The sequence below is a fragment of the Ptychodera flava genome, chromosome 1 (assembly GCF_041260155.1).
Source record: "Ptychodera flava strain L36383 chromosome 1, AS_Pfla_20210202, whole genome shotgun sequence".
Lineage (NCBI taxonomy): Eukaryota > Metazoa > Hemichordata > Enteropneusta > Ptychoderidae > Ptychodera > Ptychodera flava.
In genome coordinates, this window is record NC_091928.1 from 15292727 (window position 1) to 15314486 (window position 21760).

Genomic DNA, 21760 nt, shown 5'->3' on the forward strand with positions numbered 1-21760 from the left:
AATGTAGCAACAATATTTAACAAAAACCAATCAATATTGCTTGTAAAACATGTACCAGTAGATCATGTACAAAGACTTTATTTTGATTGGTTGTCATTGATTTGGACAATATGATAGGTCATCTTCACTTGCCAAGGTGTCTCTCAGACCTTGGAGTGAGTGGGAGACTAGTCGAAGTAACGGCCCGTGCGAGCAGACAATGATGATAAGTACGGTACACTGTCAGATGATGCCATTAAGTGTAAATAATGTTGAGTGACATTGGATGGTAGATTCTTTGCATGTGTACATTGAAAGTCAGTATTCAACAGGTCCCAGTGTATTAGCAATAGGCTTAGACTGGAATAAAATGTTAAATTCTGAGTGCTACGGTGTGCTAATACAGACACTGAAGAAATCATGTTATAGCGGTACAAATAAAAACATGTGCACAGGGATACACATATAGCTCTCTATGTGCCGGTACATTCATGTTCATAGTTTTGCGTTTTTGGAAGTTCATTTGTATTCATAGTTTCTTCCATGTAAGTTACATATATTTTGCCGTTGTAAATCACTATTAAGCGTGTTTGTACCATACTTTAGCAAATGTTTGGTTTCTGTTGAATTTTAATAAGTGGAAACACTTGCTTTAATCTCATGGATAGCATACCTTATACACGTTGCCATACTGGTGTTTTCATATTGTGTTCTTTCAATACAGCTTTCGAACATTTCTTCATTAGAATTTAGAGCAAGTCTGTGTAACAATCCTGTAGTCTACAGTGCTAGTAATGTTGACTCATCGTAGCCGACTACAAGCAGCATGTGCTCAGTTATAGTGATGTAACCATGGCAACAATAAGCTGGTTAAATTTACCCACTTTTTAAAATGGGATCTCGTATTTCACAAGAGATGCACGTACACATGACAAGGTAAAAAGCCTTTGAATTCTATTAATGTTTTCTTGCTGGCTGGCTTCTAATCACTAAAACACTGCCACAAAACACCGGTGATAAATTTTTATAGTTTGGATTGCGGTTCGGTAGTTTCTGATCTGTGGATATGTATTCATAAATTGCTACATTAAACATGTCATTATGGTTTTTCCATGAAATGCCACCTTTTATTAGCAAATCTTCTGGCATTAATGATGAATTTTCTTGTTGAATGACGTCTTGCTAAATACTTAGCAGTGCCTTTTTTATGATTTACAAAACCATAGATTGGGAAATGACAATAGGCTTTATATTGAGTTAGCATGCTTCCCATCTGTGCTGCTGTATAGAGCCATGTGTACAAATAACTGTAGCAGTACTTTATTTACTGTATTCATTTCATGTGTTTGGGCACTCAGTGGAAATTACAGGTACAAGTATATGGAGTTTAAATGTGCATGCAGTGTACCTGTTATTTTCATAGCACTGTTACAGTGAAACCTGTCTTATAGTATTCACTAATCATTATAGTCACACCTTCCCATGACATTCACTATGCCTGCTAACGGTAGATGTTGATGATAGTTGTGTGGTACTTCTAGCAGTCACCATGTGTATAGCTTCTTTAATCCTTTCAGCGCCAAAGTCTGTTTTTGTCCCCTTTATATAATAAATCCCAGTCAATTTTTCTCAGATTTTTTTGCCAAAATTTTGAGAAAAAAGTGTAGCCAATGAAATGTGATGGCCATTTGGTCCAAAATTATCAAAAAATTACAGAAAGATTCATAAAAATTGGTAAAATTTTGCACTAAACTTTTGGCGGGAGAAAATTACAGTACTCTCCATCAGTATCACGTCCTATGCTTTCTCATTTGATAATCAAGAAATCTCCTTCAGACACTTGTCATGTTATCAACCACCTACAGATCAATCATAGTTTGATACTATTGACCGAGAACATTTTCCTCTTACCTGGTAAATGTCAGGTTTTGTACGATATATTCCACTTCCAGGCCTTGAAGTGCCATAACTTCTTGATAAGCCAGATTGAGTCATTTGTGTTCAAAATTGCTGTTTGTTTAAATAGAGTGCAGTCTTTCGTACTGCACAATCACTGTGATAACGAGTATGTACAATCACATGAATTGCGTGACACTTTTTGATTATCATCTGCTGTGATATTGGAGTTATTAATGAGAATTCCAGTGGAAGTACAGTGCTGAATTATGGGTAGTTCTTTCTGTGGTAAGGAATTTCAAGGAGGATCCATAAAATGCGGTGAAACCAAGCTTGGCAATGGAAAATTTATCATAATAGTAAGGTGTCCGTGATGGATGGGCAACATTCTAGTTTGTAAAACCGCATCCAAAATCTCTGTCGTGATTTGTCAATTTACAATCATGTAGTATGTGTCATTTTGGTGCTAGTGCATGCAAGAGCTGGTTAACAGTTTTGGAACTATTTCCCAACCAGGTAACAGTACAGAAAACCGTTGGTATTACTGGTACATGTACCTGGATAAGTTTGAATGTGCCATCCACATACGTGTATTCTAGACTATATATAAAGGAAGATGGGGCATTTTCTGACCCAAGTCGACTGCAACTGGATCAGGTGATAATAGCAGAGAAATTTCTTGAATTTTTGGCGAAGAAAATGGATGAGGTGTATTACAAAATGCATTGTTACTGGCTATATCAAGCAGCAACATATTTTTTGTTCCTGCTAGTTCTCTGCCAGTCACCCTGCATACAGTTGGTTTATGTCAGCAATTGGTCTCATGAAACAAACTTTGTACAGGTCTGTTGGGAAGCACACCAAGATGAATACCGATGCCCCTTATGAGACAACTTTCAGCTTGCAAAATCCATTCCTTATTTAAGTGTCTTGATCATTGATGTGTCTATGTTGAGGGTTTCCAAAGTACAGTAATCTAACATTATACTTTAATTTATTATAAAATGTTATTATCATTGTTATTGCAATTGTCGGTGTTGTCTTTGTTGCTGGTATTGTTTTGTTTTCAGCTCTGTTGTTGCTGTGCTGCGATTGTCAAAGAACTTTATAGAAGAATACCAGTAAATAGCTTGGTAGACCAGTGTGAGGAAAGCTATAGATGTTATGCTGCCCTCAACCCTATGCATCTATTTTCCTCAATGCTGTCCAAAATCTACCATCTCCTACCCTGATTAGCCTTTTTTGTCGCTGTTACATAACAGAACACTTTGAAAGAGAGAGACAGACAGACAGAGAGAGTGTGCTCAGTGGTACAGATTTCCTCAGTGTTTGTCTATTACCATTGTATCAACTCACAGTATACTTGACAATCTACCTATATTACCTCAGAGTGTTGCCGCTATGGAATGTCAAATATTTGTATATTGTCCAATAATTTGTACAGGTGCATGGCCATGACAGTACACTGTATAAGTGCATGGATGCACTTTACCTGGGTATGCCAGTTGCTCTGTCATACGGTGCCAATTTGTATGCCTCCATGTCTGTCTTTACTAGTTGGATTTATATGCAGATTGGTAAGAAGTGCAAGTGAAATTGAGAGGGATTAAACTAATCTGAAACACAAACGATGGTGACATTTACTTCTTAGGGACATTGAACTTATAGTGTGTTCCCACCAGAGGAAACTGTGTAGTCTCGTGTACTGTACTGACGTACCACTGTGTAAGAATTAATGTATTGCTTCAGATATTTGATAGCAATTGTGTGTTAAACAGATCTGGCTAAAGCAAGCAGATTCTTTGTTTTGTGTCCACCCACAGTTGCAAAAGGTAGGCAAGTAAGCAGTTAAAAGAACACACACACACACACGAATTAAAACAAAATAATTTACCTTTATTCAACAATTTTCTCATTCAACATGCACATTCCTGTAGCTATACGGTTATATATGCTTTTTAGGTTTACCGCTTTTATACGTCACTACGTGGTTCGGTGGTCGATGGTAACTACTGAACAGAACCATTTTGTCACAATTTAATAGTCATGGCTAGGCTGTGTGCCCAAATATTATCAACGAAAGAAAATGCTACGTGTGATTAAAAAGTTTATGAATTCCCTCCCCCCCAAAAAACTCCAAAAAACAATGTGCGTGTGGACGTAGAACTAAGAATTTACTTGCTTTGGCTTAAGATGCCACATAGACAGCCATGAAGTCTTTTCAGGGATTTCAAAGTGGATGATATCCTGGCAAGGAAACTCCTCTATCTACAGATTATTGCAACTTTTGTGATTTTTTTTTTCTGCATAGACTGCAGATTGTGTGTATTGATTTGGGGAAAGCTACTAGCAGGCTTGAGGCATAAGTTTCCAAATCTTGAAATCAATAATTGAAGAATGTGGTACGGTATCGTTTTTGTAGATTATTGTGCTTCCATGGCAATAATCATCATAAAATCGTTACCAAGGCATGTGTGTACTTTCTAAATTATACTCTATGGAAAGGTAGCATCCATAATTTGTACAGCGATTATCAGATATTGCATTCATTGTGAAAATGGAGGATCCATGTAGGCTAAATCTGTACATTGCTAGTTACGCCTCGGGGACAAATTTCTGTATTTTCCAATATGTAACACACGATGGTCTTTGGAAAGTAACAAAGTAATGAGCTATCTGTAGTCTATATCCTTATCCCAAAACATAAAAGAGAGAATGAAAAAATACAAGAAAAACATTATCTTAAACATCATTAGGGTGAGTGATTTCAGTCTACAGTGATCTGACTGATATGTCTTGTAAACCCTGTAAAACCCTGCCAAATATTTATAGTACATGTACGTAATTTTACAAGTAAATAAACATACAGGCATAAGATTGAGATGTCAAGAGGCTACCTGTTGGATTTGCAAAACCTCATTTACATATAGTCATTTGTGTTGCGGGATGGAGTAGCAGAGAGTGCTTGCTAGATAATTTGGACATTTTGGGTAAGACAAGAATTTCAAAGATCTTTCAGGGATAGACATTCTGATACAAATCTAGACTCTCAAGATATAATTATGAAGAAATGATGTGGGCAGTTGGTCCATGGTACGCTTACCAATGAAATACCGGTATATACTTTTTTAAAATGTGATCTTATCTGCCTGTGATTGTGAATAACTCCAGTGTCACGTAAATTTTTACCGTCTATATGATTTAAATACATTGTAAATGTACATTTGTAGTCTAATGAACTGTTGTCCCTCCATCTTCTTCTATGGTTCATCCCTTCAATAGGACTGTACTAAGATTTCACGGTGAAAGGGTGAGAGTGGATATGGAGTCCAAGTGTCTGTCCATAGTAATGTCTGAGAGTGATATTAGCAAATCATTATTTCTGCTACTTGAAAAAATACACTCTTGTATTTGAGTGTATAAACCTGTATAGACTTTCTGATTTGCCCGGTTCCAGAACATCTTGCAAAACCGTGTTTGAGACGAAAGTTAGCTTGAAAAATGCTGAAAAGAATGCGCGTTTTTTTATGTGCATGTATTCTTCTGATCAGTTGACTTGTGCGTACTGTTGCACTCTGGGATAGACAGGTGTGGGCGATAAGGAAATATTGGCATGTAGAAATAGGAAGTCATCAACCTGGTTGTTGATTGCATGGATTTAACATAGGTACAGAATTACTATGCAGCACAGAAGCCTCAATGTCTTGATGAATATTTCAATTTTCTCCTGGAATTCTTCAGGTTGGGACATCATCAATAGTTAGGGGCAGGTGTGATGAAGTGCCCCACGGTATTCACGATATTGCTGAAATGAAATTCCAAATCAAAAAGTTGATGTCTCATTTCTGTTGCCAGGCTGGAGAGTGACTGATCACCGAGAGCTGTACTTCCCGTACGAGTGTTCATTTTTCAAACCAACATACGAAATCCCTCTTCTGATTGAAAGAAATCTGAAGATGGATGGCACACCAATTTCACCAAACTCGCTCTGTCGTCAGTGAAAAAAATGTGCCTGTGTGACCTGTACATTTACATGACATCTGGTGATCTTAAATTTTTATGATCTGAATAGAACATGAGACGTAATTCCCCTGTGTTAGTCGTGAACAATAGCTACTTGAAAAAGATCATACACATATTGATGCAAATTGGCTTCTCAAAAATATACAATAAAAAGTTATAAGTATTCAACAAAACCATTATAACAATTTGACACAGGTAGTTTCCTTTCTTGTTTGTCAAATGCCTTGACATATCAGCCCTTACTTTCTGAAAACTTGGCAACTCACAAGGATTCCTGCCCAAGAAATATTTGACCCATGTTTATTTTGGCACGACCATCGCACACACACCTGTTAATCCGTACTATTCACATGCAAAATCAGACAGTGTCTCCTTTTCAAGAATTGTTTTTCCACACAAGTTGTCAGCTGAGACAGATAGTCTCTCTATACTTTCTACATTGGAGAGACAGTACTTTATTAAAAGCCTTTTACATTCAAGTAATTCACTGAAATTATTTTCAAGGCTGCAATATTTTTTGGGTATTTCCAGCTGTACCATATCTTCCATTTATTTCATACATCAACGTATGCAAGTGTGTATTTCACTGTTACACTCAGACAATTTTGAGGAGTATTGAAAAATTAAATGTCACAGCTATCAGTCTGTGGAAATATTTATCTAGTAAATAAATTTGAGAAACAGAAAGATAATAGCAGGCCGTGCAAATAGGTACATATTTGCAAAGAGTAAGATTAATAAGAGTAGAATTGTTTAAATTGACACAATCTTGCCCTTAATGCAATCCACAGTCCCTCCATCACAATGAATGGAGGCACTGTGTGCAATCAGTCATTCACAGGTGTTAGGTTTTTTGACAGTTCAACCCAATTTAAAGAACGCTTCCTTTCTTTCATAAGAGCACTTAGGATCATACTGGTGATCAAAAATTATCAAAGACTATGTTTGATTAGTTTCAAAATGGGTCAGGTTGCAGATGTTGATCCAGAGAGCCATTGGTGCTTGGCAGAGGTGCCAGAGAGCTCCATGCCATGTATATCTGTGTCTATGATGCCTATGTAATAGCCAATGGCAAATAGCCCCCTCTATATTACAATGTGGTTTACATGGTACAAGTGTTTTCATTAAACTGTCAGGTTGCCCAGCACAACAGCCTTCAACCTGTGTTACCAGTAAAGATTATACCTCAAAGAAAACATTTGTCCCATCTTTTCCAGCGGGATAAGTTCAGAATAACAAAGGACTGAGAATGTACCAGACCCTTCCACCCCTCCATCCTCTGATAATGTGGTGGAGTCCTAAGAATGTGCTATCCACCCCCCTTCCTTTGGTAAAGTGGTAGAGTCCTTGCATTGTGCAGTGTATATCTTCCTCTTTGAACTTGCTTGAAAGTGGGTATACCCCTTCAGGCTTCCAATGGCTTTCTTAGCAAGATAGCTCCAAACTATATAAGCTGGTAAAAGCATCTTTAATTCTCTCTCTAATATGGTCCCTCCCAGTGAGAAGCCAATTGCCATGAGATCTTGCCAGTGGCAGCATTTATTAGAAATATTTAAATTTGTATATTTCCATAGGAAAAAATTTATAAACAGGTATTATTGATTATGATGTATTATTGATTATGATGTACTTTACTGGTGTTACAACAAGTAGAACTCTACTTGGACTGTGTGTGAAACATGATGTTTGAATAAAATAATATTGCTGTAATGTGTACAGTGTTATTATTTGACATTTTAACATTAGTGATACTTCAACTTAATGTAGTCACTGTTGCCATTGATAAATTCTGTATATTTATAAGTTTTAGCATAAAATTCAATCTGTTACATAAATGTGTGCAAGAATTTGACGTTTTTCATGCTCATATTTCAACTTTCCGCTTGACAACAGTCGACACCGTACAAGAAAATATTGACAATCACCACCCCAGCAAACATGATTTTAGGACAAAAAAAAGAAAATTATTTGGACCAAGGTTTTCAGATAAAAGGCTGTGCTGTTTTGTTTTGTAAGTCTTACCCTGGTAACGTAAAAAAAACTATTCATGTCTGTTTAGTAAATGTATCCTTTTTTTTTCAGTGGATTATGAGTTCTTCAATGAAGGCGTTGAGTCTTAAAACATTTGCACCCTCTTACTGTTTTAGTTTGTGATTCACCTGCTGTACCAGCACACCTTTATGAAAAGCCAGTCCAAGCTATTCACGGTGTCTCTTTGGAAGGATCCCTTTAGCAACACAAAATAACTGAGAAAAAGTTAAAATCACCATTGTCAGACTCAGAATGGATCATTTCCAGTGGAAGTTGGAGATTTGCGGGGTAAAGCCGGTGATTGATGGATTTGACGACCTGTGCATAATCACAGAGATACTGACACAGGTTTTTTAAATGTGATGACACAAGACTGGTCGTTTTCATTCTCACTTCACTGATTCAATGAAAGCATCCAGAGATGCACTGAACATTGTGACATCCTCCCGACAGACGCTACTTTTCCAAGCCTTCTTTTAAAGCACAGACTCTGTCCTGTCAAAGGACATTATACTCTTACGTAGTTCAGATGAGTTTGCTAACAACGTTGGCCAATAGCGTGCGCATTATCCCTTGTGCTCTAGTCAATTAAGCAGGCGGAAGCTGCATACAGAACAAAAGCTCTGTGAGTTTGCCAGAAGAATAAGGCCTAAGCCCTTTTCAGAAGACCCCCTAGGCACTCGGAGATTTGTCTTAATTCAAAAACTTTCGTGGTGTAGCTTGGCTTCACTCTACAGAAAGAGCACCCAATCTTTGTTATACCTGTTCTGGTATATATGTTTTAATATTTTCACCCCAATGCCTGTAAATACGTCCACAGTCATCAAAACAGTTGGTTTTGGTGAAGTTGTGATGGTGGAGGTCAGTTCAAAGCTGTTTATATAGTACTCATGCCCCAATTGCCGAAGTTTCATTGGTTCAGCCAAGCTTGAAATACAGTGTTGAAAGGAATAAATGCTGATTTAGCATTTTGGAATAACAGAGTTTCATTAGAGGCATGCTGACTGTTCATACCACATTGATGAACATAGTGAACCACTGTCAGCTAGCTGTCACAGAGAGAAAGCCAATATATCGGCGCATTACATCTGCATGTATAAAAGGTGTTATATCATATCATTGGGCTTGGTTTTTGTGTGGTTGCAACATGCTTTGCTTGCCTAGAGGTACATTCCAGGTTAAATAATTCTGAATTGGTAACATTCCAACGGTGTCGCTCTGTGAATGGGAAACGTAAATGGCAGTAATTGCAAAGCATCTAGGGAGGTGATTTTGGTCAGCCTACAATTTGAACATGTACCCAGGGCATATACAGTAATGATGTCCAATTTTTTGACTAGCCACCAAGAATACCCACACTTTGAAATCTTTCTAGTCAGTTTAATTGTCATACATTTACTAGTATGCCAACTAAGTTTATAAAAACATGTCGGCTTTTTTTTCCTGCAGATTGTAAGTGTTTTCAAGGCATTTGTCAAATACGGTAGACTACATCAATATTTAGTGAGAGTATAATCAGTAATATTAACAAATCTGAATAGACATGCCATAAAATTAAAATAGATCAAATTGACTCACTTTGATTGGTCTGGTTGGATTTAGGTATCAGCACAAATGCATGCAATCACCAGTGTATATTTTGAGAGGATGTACTTTGATATCATTCTATTTTTATAGTACACAGTCCAACGGATAAGCCAACCAGGTGGGTGTGTCTGCTATCATTTATGTGATTATAAACAAGAGAAAGTCTGTGATAGCAATCCAGCTATATAGTCACAGGTAGTTATGTCTTAAGGCAACAAAGTATGGATACTACAGCTAAGAGGAGAATGCTGGAGTTGAATGCATATCATCAACGTTTCCCACTGGGGATGGGGAGTCAGTGGCAGGGCAACAGAAATCCCAGGACAGGGGTATTTGATTGCCACTATGCACATGTCTAGAATTTTGACTGATATCAAGTCTTAAATTATCTACATTTGGCCTCTATTTCCCCTACCTTTGGGTATTTGACATATTTTGTAGCTTATGTGTAGGGAATTTGACATGACTTGGGAAAAAAATGTCCAATATCCCTATTAGGCCCACACTCCCCTGCCTGGTAGAAAACACGGATAGGTGCATGCACAAATATTTCTCTGTGCTGTGCAGTCTTTGAAATGTCATCATTGACATTTGCCTTTTCATACCGGTAGGCCGGTGCCCATTTCTGAATATGGCTTACAGATACATGGTACTTTATTGAGGAATTTTTTTTAGGATGGCTGACGTGCTCACTCCACTCAAAACACCTGACATCATTTCTTAGACTTTACAATCACCAGTCCACACATATGTATCTTTGTGACACGTGAACCTTCCTCACTATGACTTTTGATTGATAATTTACCCAGCATTTCTAATTTTCCAGGACTTCTACTATTGATCAGGCATATTTAATGATATGTATTATGTAAAAGTTTATGGGATGTGAGCAAAGTGGGAAAATGAATAAATTTTGTAGTTCAGTGTTTACTTCAAACGGTACATCAGGACAAAATCACAAGATCTGTAAGAGCATGGATGATGGCTTGTAAATGACAGAAGCCAAAAATAGTTCATTTTTCTGAACTACCCTGGAAATTTTACTTGAGAGATGCCGCCTATGTACATGCAGTAGTGCGTTACTTCATAAGTTGAACAGCAGACGGAATTATAAAGGCATCAGGCTAAGAGCAAAAAAAAGAGGTTTATGTTAGTTCTGTTCTGTTCTGTATGCAAATGAAGGTATTCCTTTGAAAGTGAGGTGCAAGAATGTGAAGTATTTGACTGTTTGCTTACTTGTAGCATAACTCAGTCTAATAGGTACATTGATTAATCTAAAGATCTTTGCATGATTTGAGACTTGGAACTCAACAACTGTGAAAGTTTTGTTGGTGCTTTTAGGAAAGGTCTCTGTACTGTCAGTTAGTCAATGCGTAACTTGAAACGGTAAGCTGTAAACTTTTGCTGGAATTTTCATGAAGTATTCTTTAAATCATTCTTTCATAATCATACTGGTAGATAACAATGGTGGGGGGGGGTCACAGTACAAAGTTTTTGTTTTGTAGACGAACAGATCACAAAATGTACTGATATTTGAAATTGAAAATGGCCTCCGTATAGCATGTGTTAACTCTTTATGTAAAAGTTTTAATTTTCGATTTTCGCAAAAACTGTGAATTTTGTTTTCTTCCTTGGTCTTCGGAATGTGTCCACACAAGCAGTGGATCAGCAAAGTCTTGTAAAATGTTAGTGCCCCCCCCCAAAACCTGACACGCCCTCCCTCAAGTGACGTGTTCTAGTATGATGTCAAAACATCATGCCGATTGGTCACTCTTTTTTGATATCACACATTTGAACAACTTGATCTGTCTATTTATAAAAGTACAAACCTGTGTTCATCGCATCAAGTATCATTACGTCAAATTAACAATGACTTGTATGCAATATATTTCCTGTGTGAAGCAGCTCCAATAGTACTGTTTGATCCTGGTTTTCATTTCATATGACTATGAATTAAGCTTCTGTAAGGCTATTGTCATGTGATTCTTATTTTAATTTGAATGAATCAATTTAAGCCGTTGAATGCCCAAGTCAATTTTTGTCGCCCATAAAAAATGTACCCCAGTCAATTTTTTCAGATTTTTGCCAAAATTTTGATGAAAAACAGTAGCCGATGAAATGTGATGTCCATTTGGTCCAAAATTATCAAAAAAATTAGAGAAAAATTCATAAAAATTGGTAAAATATTACGCTAAAATTTTGGTGGGAAAAATTACAGCACTCAAAAGGTTAATGATTCAGTATGAAAAAAAATTGGTAACTTAGGCCAAAGACCATATGTCCCTAGTCAGATATATTTTGTTGGCTGTCATCAGCTTGAAGTTGTGTATAAAAAAAAGCATTTTGACTATCAACATTAAAATGAAGAGTCTTTCATGCAAAGTGGAATCCAAATTTATTTGAATGATTTCTGCATGAATAAATAGGCAGGTATTCTGTTTGTTGCTTGTTTGCTATGATTTTTCATTTCCCCATGAAGTGAAAACTTCTCATCTCAGAGAGCTCGGACATGACGAGTAAATTCAGTTCTGCATTGAAAGATTTCATGTTGCTGCCATAGTGCCATCTAGATGCCAAATCATAACATATACTGCACTGGTACTGTACTTAAAATTTACCCTTTTACCACTATGGTTTGGTCTGATCCATTGTTATAATGGTCAATGTGGATCTATTTACAGGTAATGTAGGGTGAACAAGTTATAATGCGAAATGCATGTTTTGTCCACTATTAATAAACATTCAAAGTATATACGAAGCATCATGATAACCATTAAAGGCATACTGTCACCTGTCCTTGATATTCAAAATGCCCATGTGAGGGCGCTGTTTTAAAAAAGCGGCCACCCACTTAAAATCTGTGATTGGTTAGGTTTTCTCTTTCCATGGTAACTGTGGCAAAATTGGAACAGGTGACAGTATACCTTTAATATTATAGTGCTGGGTGTTATAATAAAGATTAGAAACAGATTCATACAAAACTCATAATCTTCTGCCGAATGAGACATGTCACTTCTGGAGAGACCTTACTAATGCATGCAGAGTTCTATTCCAAATAATTCCATCAAACCCTCAGCAAATGTTTCCAGAAGACACCTGTAGATAATTGAGGATTAAATGCATTTGGAAATTGACAGTTGAAGTCCTAGGCAGGTGTTCAGGAGGTCGGTGAACATGGAGTAATTTGAGTGTCATCCGTACTCTTCTTTGGTCACGTTTTAATATTACTGACTAGGCTCCATGGTGAAGCAGCTGTTACAGGAACGGCAGAAATGAGTCAAAAGTATTTCAATTGAGTAGTCGCGAGTCTATGCTACTTCAAAGACACAAAATGTTCGTCCAATTGTGTTAGGAGTGTTTTGCTTAAATAGATATTCTGATACAGTCATATTGATATTGAAGAAAATTGCAACAGACATAAAATACATTTGTTTTATACACTAGTAACGTGCATGTTGGTTCTGTTTGGTAATATGCTGCCATACAATGTTGAGTGGCACAGTTTATGCTGACATCCATCAAAACTCTCCCACGTTGCAGTGTACACGCCCGGCACAATATGATATATGCAACCTGCTGAGTTCATATCCCACAATGCAAAGCTCAGATCACCCAAGATCCTGCCCTGCATGACATGCAACGTGAGATAGCAAGCAGAAGTCGTGTTATTGATTGTACCTATTGGTACATGACTTATATTATCCAAACAATCCCTGCTTCTTTCACACGTATCACATAGTATGTCTTGACGGCTGTGTGGTACAGTGTCAAGGGTACTGAAAAGGCAAAAGTTTGAAGAAACGGTCATGTGAAACAGTAAGCGAGTTTTTGTAATGCAACTGCCACAAGGGGGAAATCAATAAATTAACAACAACGGCCATTAATAAATGAAAAGTTAACCTTGGCCTGATATGAAAATTAAAGAAGTATATGAATCGATGTCTCAGTCATTTTTCAAATCCCAAAGGTTTGCTGAACAGTGGCAACTGCCTCAGGGTGAATAGAAATTCAACATATTCAGAGGACCTTGCTGCTGTAGAGCCTTTCCATTCCGGGTATATTCCTTGACACATTGACATCAAAGCATTTCCTGCTGACGTAGAAATTCATAAGATGTATAACTGTATCCTTCAATTTGAATCGGTAACCATGACAGTCAAAAGTAACACATTCACTCAGATAGGGTCTGCAGCTGTACTTCAGAGTCAATTATAGGAGTCCCGTGCAGTATATCCAACCGCATTGACCACCTAAGATGGCCCGTCTATTGTCACCCATGTATCTGTAAGTAACCTGATTGACTCTGCAAACATACCATCCATTGTATCTGTGTCTGCTTCATGTGTTGGTAATGTGTACTCAATTCTATCTCTTCTCTTCTTCCTTTCTTTTTTCCGTGGGTAGCCTCCGAAACAAAAGAGCGGGAAGAAGGGCAAGCTTTCCAAAGCGGAGAAAGAAAAACTGAAGAAAGAGGAAGCAGAAAGGAAGGCAAAAGAAGAAGGTAAGATGTCATTGGAATCTCTGCTTTGAAATTACTTTCCATTTTATCCATGTTTTGTACATTTAAGTACAGAAGCTGTGGTGAGGAGTATTGAAACTCACGGAGCAGGAATTGAAATAATGATACTCTAATTAATACAGTGTTCACATGCACTGATAGCGAGATACATTCTTAGCTTAGCAATACAACAGTGTTGATTTGATGCAAACCGATTTGTATATTGAATGTGAGTCAAACATTTGCAACTGGGTTCCCTTGATCAGCAAAGGGAATTCTGTCATAGTTACCACATGGACAGCATATCATAGTGACCGACAACTTTCTTTTATATTGTATGTATGCCTGTGTTGAAAAGTGGCCATTTTGTTAAAGTTACTCTTACTTGCAATTGTAGCTTGTCTCAGACACATGTTTTGTCTCTCAAAATGTATGTTAAATGATTCAAAGCACTCGTATGAACGACACATGCAAGTAAATTGTGTAAGAATGTGATCCAATATGGCTGCCAAGCAGTCATTTCTTTTTCTTTTACTCAGTAGCCAAGATATACGGTCAAAATAAAGTTGAATCGCGTTTTCATGAGTTGTGCAATTACAATATTTTTTAGCCAGTTTTGTTGTTATTTAATAGTTTGATGTGTATTATGATGATATAATACATGAATTTTTATTCTCTGTCACAGAAGACATAGGCAGACATAAGCGGCATGAATATGTTGCCAACCCTACCATAAATTGGTTGAAATATGTTTGATTTCACAGGTGTATTGTTTTGTTTTTTGTGTCACGTATTTTATCAAGGCTTGCTATCATGTACCTGTCCAGAACAGTAATAAAACTTCTAAACCTGTTAAGTTAGTTGACTTTCAGTTGTTGATACAGAACAGGGAAAACAGAAGGATTGGGTAACCATATTGGGACTCAGATGTTTCTCAGCTTCAGGCATTCATGAGCAGAACTCAGTAGATTAGCATCAATACATGATAATTCTCTCCACGGTGTGTAACAAATACATTAGTATGTTTGACCTGAATCATGTTTAATAATCGGATATCTCAGAGTTTAATGACCTGGACATCATTTGCTAACCAGATCTGAGTTACGGTAGAATGCACCTCGGGGACAGATATTCCGACTCTCATTTCTTTATAATTCTTTTCTGATCTACCTCTTGTGGGGGCTCATTTTAAAGCTCTCGGAGCGAGAAAACTTGTTATCGTCTTAGTTTGTCGAAAATTTAAAAAAATTATTTTTCTCCATAGAGTTAACACAGGGATTGTGGCTATTTTGAATTTCAAATATCAGTGCATTTTCGGTAATTTGCTTCTGACTCTCTAGTACCAAACTTTGCACAGTGACCCAAGATTTGTATTCTTGATTTGGTAAGAGAATGGTTGAAAGTTTCATTGAGGAAAGTTTGAGCAAAAGTTTAATTGAGTCTTTCACTTTCAAGGTGCTTACTACCTGAAGTCAAATAATTTGAAATATTGGTACTATCATAATCAAGGCATTTTTGTCTGTCATTATATACATCTTTATTATTGGTTTGCCTTCTATCGAGACCCATGTGACAATCATATCAAAACTAAGGACAAATGTAGCGTAAGTCAGATAAATGTAATACCGACATCCAATCATTTTCTGCATGTTCCGCCTTGAAGATTTGAATATATCGAGAATTACAAATTTTTTCAAACCAAGAACAAATCATTTTCTCTTCAGAAAAAAGAAAACAGACCTGCTTCGCTCACGAGATTTCAAATTCTTATTTCATCAGTGTTTAAGTGTGTATGATTGTACTCTGTGATTGAGACAATCACTAATTGCTGGGACATGTTAAAATTGGTGAGATAATTTGCAAATTAAAAATAATGATGTTTACTGCTCTCACTAATTTGTCTTGAATGCCTCCAAATTACTTTAGGGGCCATTGATAATTGAAGAGTGTACCGGTACCTGGAGAGTTGGACTCCGTAACCTCCCTTGTCGAACCCTTGGCCATCCCTCACTTGAATGCAAAACTGCCAGGAGGCATTGACATCAAGTGGAAAACTGTATTACAATCCAGTGAAACCAGCCTATTGCAGACACCAGTCACCTGCAATTTCTTTAATCTGCCCACCCCCATTCCATGTAAACTGGTCTGCACTCACCATTGATAACCATGGATTTGGGCCAAACCATGGTGGTGAAAAGGATGAGAGATATTCTGGATTACAGAGGTGTAGATGTATCTTGATTTCAATTTTAGCCCTTTATACAGCTTCTGTTATTGTTCACACGCCATAGGTTTATTTGAATGAAAACTTTTCATATTAAATGTTCAAGATCTGTTCATCAAACACGGATATTCTTAGGTGCCTGTAACAGATTTCACTGTCATTCATATTCACCCATTGCTTAACAATGTTATGTACTCTTCAGGTGATAGCCACAAACAATGGGTACACTCTACCCTTTGTTTTACCCATTGACTGGTTACAAGGGCTTTGCTAGGCCTTTCAGTATTGTCCAACCCAGCCCTCACCTAACTGGAGATGTTTGTTACCATAGAAACGTGTCCCTAACAAACACATGGCAACAGTGTATGCATATTCACCAAGAAATTGTTGTGGATGAAAAAATCCTGCAATATATATCTTAGTGTTTTCCAAGAACCATTAATTTTTTTACTGTTGTTAAGTATTGTCAAAATCAGGGATATTTTGTGTTTCAGTATGTAGTGACTGTTTTCAACAATGCAATGTGTAATGTTTGAAGATCAAACTGTAATACTCTAGAAATGTAATCATTTTAATAAACTTTCTAAGCCTGATAAAGGTTAAGAAGGCAGTATACTTGCTAAAAAAAGGTACTTACAATATACTCTCTAAAAAGGGATTTACTTTGAAGGTTGTACTTACCTCAAAAGTTTAAGATTTAAACTTTCACTCAAATTTTCTTCAAGCAAACTTTCAAGCAACCCTTCTTTCAAAATCAAGGATATGAATCAGGAATCACTTCACCAAGTTCCGTACTAGAGAAACAAATTACCGAAAATTTGCCGATATTTAAGTTTCAAAATGGCTGCCATTGCTGTTAACTCTATAGGAATCACAGAATTTTTTCGATTTTCATGAAAATAAGAGTGAAAATTACTGGTGGTAGATCGGAAAATTGTTGTAAAAGTTTTCAGAGTGCAAAATCTGTCCCAGAGGCACATTCTATGTTAAGACCTAGAGATTAATTTGTATTTCATGAAGAATTATCATAATGGAATGAACCATGCAAGCAGGATGGTGAAATTACACTGTATTTGCATGATATGCGTATGGTAGATTCTGAAAAACACCATGTTTGGGTTCACCAGAAAATGGTAAATATTTGTGTCATTGAAATCCTCAGGTATCATGTAGACGAAGCTTATTACAACATGCGCAGTGAAGGTCTGTTTATAAATCTTTTAGATAGAACGCAGCAAATACCTGTAAAAATTAACATATAAATAAATACATCGGATATGTGGGTATGTTGTTGTGAATAAGTAATGTTGGATGCGAAAATTTTGGCAGTGATAAAAAAATTCATTATTCAAAAGGACAGTGTCAATGTCTCGATATTGCCAATCAAAGTGGCACGAAAACATAATTAAAGCTTTCTCTTTCCAAAGCATTAAGCATAACTAAACCAATATTGGTCTAAATGTGTGATTACGGTAATCTGCTTTTCACATGCTGAAATTCAAATCCAATTAGATGAAAATAACACAGTAGTGTAAAAAATACGCTGATGAAAAATACCATTCAGTGGCTTTTTAGGTGTTTATGGTGAACCATTATACTTCAGGTGCTTTAGTTGAAAGATTAACCCTTTCAGTGCCAAAGTCAAGATTTGTTGCTTTTATAAAATATAATCCTGTCAATTTTTTTCAGATGTTTGCCAAAATTTTGATACAAAATTGCAGCCGATGAGTGGTGGTGTCCATTTGGTCCAAAATTATCAAAGAAATTACAGAAAAATTCATAAAAAACGGTAAAATGTTGCACTAAAATTTTGGTGGGAAAAATTGCAGCACTAAAAGGGTTAAGGCAAGGATTATTAAATCTTTATGAACGTGAAAGGTCAATACAAAAAGCCAAACCAAGAAATATTGAAAAGGTGGTTGATTCTCACAATCATGTGAGGGGCTAGTTATCCTACTAAAGTCTAGTGTAAAATGCTTCTTTGCCTTAACACGGTGTGGAAATATTGTCAATTTTTGTATCAGAGTAGCTCAAGATATCACTCAGAAATGACATGGTTTTATACCCAAGATGGGAAACTTTATGTCACATTTTGACAGATAAGATGTGTGCCACTTTTTTGCATTTTCTTTTGCTGTTGGTGAGCAAAAAATGTACAAGACAGAACCCAGCCAACCTGCCTCATTTACAGAGCCTGTGACACAGGAAACGTCTATGTTTAATTTCACCTCATTCATGAAATTTCACCAAGGACATGTGTCAAGACCAAGCTGATCAAAGTAGCTGTCAAAAAAACCCCCAAATTTTGACCAAATTTTGACAAGTGCACTACATTCATGCCCAGATCCATGGACTGAGCCTCTGTCTGATTCAGGGTTGTTCATTTGAATTATACTACCAATGTCAGGTACTACACCTGTACACTAGACTTTACTGGGTATTACAGATGATGATAGGGGAAATTTTTGATAATATGGTAATTTACCTATCAGGATTTTCACTAGAAATTTTAGGCATGATAGCTGAAACTTCAGCCATGTGATTCTTCTTATTGGAGAACATATTTCCCTGAGTTACGGCAAAATTTTTGGGAGAAAAATGTTTTACAATATATTATCAAAAGAAGGTAGCACCTGGAAACTGAATGCCTTGAATTTTGCTCGAACTTCTCTCAAGGAAACTTTATTTTAAAATCAAGAACCATAAATAAGAGTCCAAATGCATATTTTGTTTCAAAATGGCCGCAATCCCTACGTTAACTATATCATCATCTATGGGAAAAATTAAATTTTTGGTTTCAGCACAAGCAACACAGTGAAAATCTCATTGTGTGCACAGGCTTAATAAATCACACCCTACAACAAGGATATTTTTCATACCAAAGCAATCATTGACAAGTACCATGCTAATTTGCAAATTTTCAAGGCAAAGTTTTCAAAGATCATAACGGTATGCTGACAGGGGTACAGGTGTGTCACCTTATCTAATCAGTTCAGAAATTGCCATCCAATCAGTCTTTGTTTTGTCTTGTCAAAAATGTTCCCGTTAATCAGAATGATTAAGTGCAGGGTCTAGCCTAACCGCCATTGATAAAATTTCAAGTTTCATCAGTGCAATGTACACAGGTATGCCCAACGGACACTGCACCAATAGATCAGTAGGGCCAATGCATCTGATGGTTATGATACTGTATATACTTAGTGGGTTTTTTATAGTAAGCAAATACAAACACATCTCAGTTACGCGAAAAATTGCTTAGGTTCAGTCCCTTCCCAGTTTTGCAGAGTCCTGCTCAAGGGACAGTGATTTTCTCCTGTTCACCCCAATTCCCTGCAGGTCTACAATCACCATTGATAACAATAGGCTCGGGCGAAACCATTGTACTGATAGGGTAAATAATATTTCTGAGAGAGATTAAAATTTATGATGTAGAGTGACTGAATTCTGTGTCATGGAAGCTTTTTGTTGTCTTACAACACATACCTCTTAACTTCCAATTTGATTTTGTTATACATTCAGTCAGCCAAGATAGTTTATAGTGTGACCGATGATTATTTGATTATTCATGCCCTTTGACCTTTCATTATTTCTATAAGTAGAATACTCATACTATTACAATGTCAAAAGTCAGATTTGCATAATCTGGTACAGATATGTATCACTATAAATATTGAAACATAATTGGCACTTGCTGTTTAGAATAACAGCTTAGTGAAACACTGCTGAACACTCTAATGCTTATAACGGCGCAAAGATGAGAGATTTGTTTGCATTGCTGGCACAAATCCAATCCAACTCAATCATTCATATTCAAGCTGTCCTGTACTTTTATTGGAAATGAATAAATATCCCTGATTTGTATATTCCTCTAGCAAAATTGTTCCATGATTCTGACGAAATTTGTGTCGTAGTTGCTGGCATGCTTTGTAGACTTGTGAGTTTACATGGTTTGACCACAGGTCAAAGGTCACAGCTGATAGCTTCATTTCCATACCTCCAGTACCCATACGCTTAAGTCATTGCACTCGGATGAATAGTTGTAGAGGAGGCATACGTATGCAAATATATATCATTATTGACAATTTGTAACAACCTGCAAAAAAAAAGGATTCCAAACATTATATTACAAAGTTTAATATTGAATCTGGATAGAGCTGTCAAGGATGGAATTAAAGTATCCAAGTTTGCTCTCACATTGACAATAAATCTTATTGATTAAATCAATCATGAGAAATTCTATTTCCGATTTCCAGCTATCTTTTCTTCCAAATTATAAACGTAGCAAATCTTGTCTGTTTTACTTTTGAAAGGATCCATTTCCAGAATTAAGGAAGGCTACAAAAATTTGTAACAAAAATATTGTATCAATTGCTGCTGATGCCTACATGGGAAGTGTGGTGAGCCTGGAAACAGTCCTGCAGAATAATCGATAACTCTGCAATTGACATTGCCAGGGTCTTAATGTAGTGGTAATAATAGTCCTGTTAAAGATCTTATGTAAACGTGAGGAGAAATTAATGTAGTAATTGCTATTCTGTGCGATAATCATTCATTTGTAAAGGACAGAATTAATGCAGTGACACTTTCAAATTGAGGCAGAATCAATGACAGATGTGAATGCAAAAAGTACTGTTGATAGTTATTCAATCAATATAGATTTTAAGTGTCTTCTGTGTGTGAACAGTATGTATTGCTGTGTTCAGAAAAATACTCTCTCTGTAGATGACTTAGTTTCTGTTTCTCTGGAATTAAAAATCTGAGACATCTTTGATATTATCCATAAAGGAAGTATGTACATCAAATATGAGTTTTGAAATATGAGTTTTTATTAATTTCAGGGAAGGAAACTTTCAAAAATTGTCTTTTGTAATCGGGAGTAAAAACCCATCGTTTCTGAGCAAGATATTGGATTAAAGGCAAAAATTACCTCCAGTTAACTTGTGTTCAAACTTAAAAATGGCTGCCACACTTTGTCTTAACTAAGAAAATTAAATTTTTAATTTTTAATGTTTTCAAATACAGGACATTCGTAAGTTAAGCTGTGCAAGTTTGAAATAAGCTTTCATAGACTGGATAGGAATTTTAAGATTGGAGTCCAAAAATCTGTTCTCAAAAGGCATAATGCTGTAAATTATAGTGGCAGCAGCAATTCACATTAAACACGCTATGACTGAAAAATCCTGACCAAAAAATGACTAATTTACGGCATGAATGCAAATGTAGAATTTAATAATTCATAAAATATAGAAAAGTTAAAACTTGTGTTTGCAGTTTATCAGCATATGAAACTTTAATGCCGTTCAATTAATATTTTATTATGCTTCATATTTATGGCTCATGAATCAAAATTTTGATAGCTGAATAATGTTATGCCTGTATATAAAGGAAAGAACGAAAAATGTGAACATTCTTGCAGCTGACAGATATTTTCAGGTGACAAATCATAATCAGTATGAATTAATTCAAAATTTGTCAGGATGACATGGCGAATGCAGTCTTTAACCCTCTGAGCACCAGGTCAA

At 36.4% G+C, this 21760-nt stretch overlaps 1 protein-coding gene across 9 annotated transcripts in view; it reads left to right on the top strand.

The window, feature by feature from the left end:
* LOC139131057 (dynein axonemal intermediate chain 7-like) overlaps positions 1-21760 on the top strand; it is a 107166-nt gene that overhangs the window by 49974 nt on the left and 35432 nt on the right. For all 9 annotated transcript variants that reach the window (XM_070697021.1, XM_070697044.1, XM_070697003.1 and 6 more), the window contains exon 2: positions 13921-14017. In XM_070697021.1, the coding sequence (XP_070553122.1) occupies positions 13921-14017 (97 nt within the window). The remainder of the gene's footprint in view (positions 1-13920; positions 14018-21760) is intronic.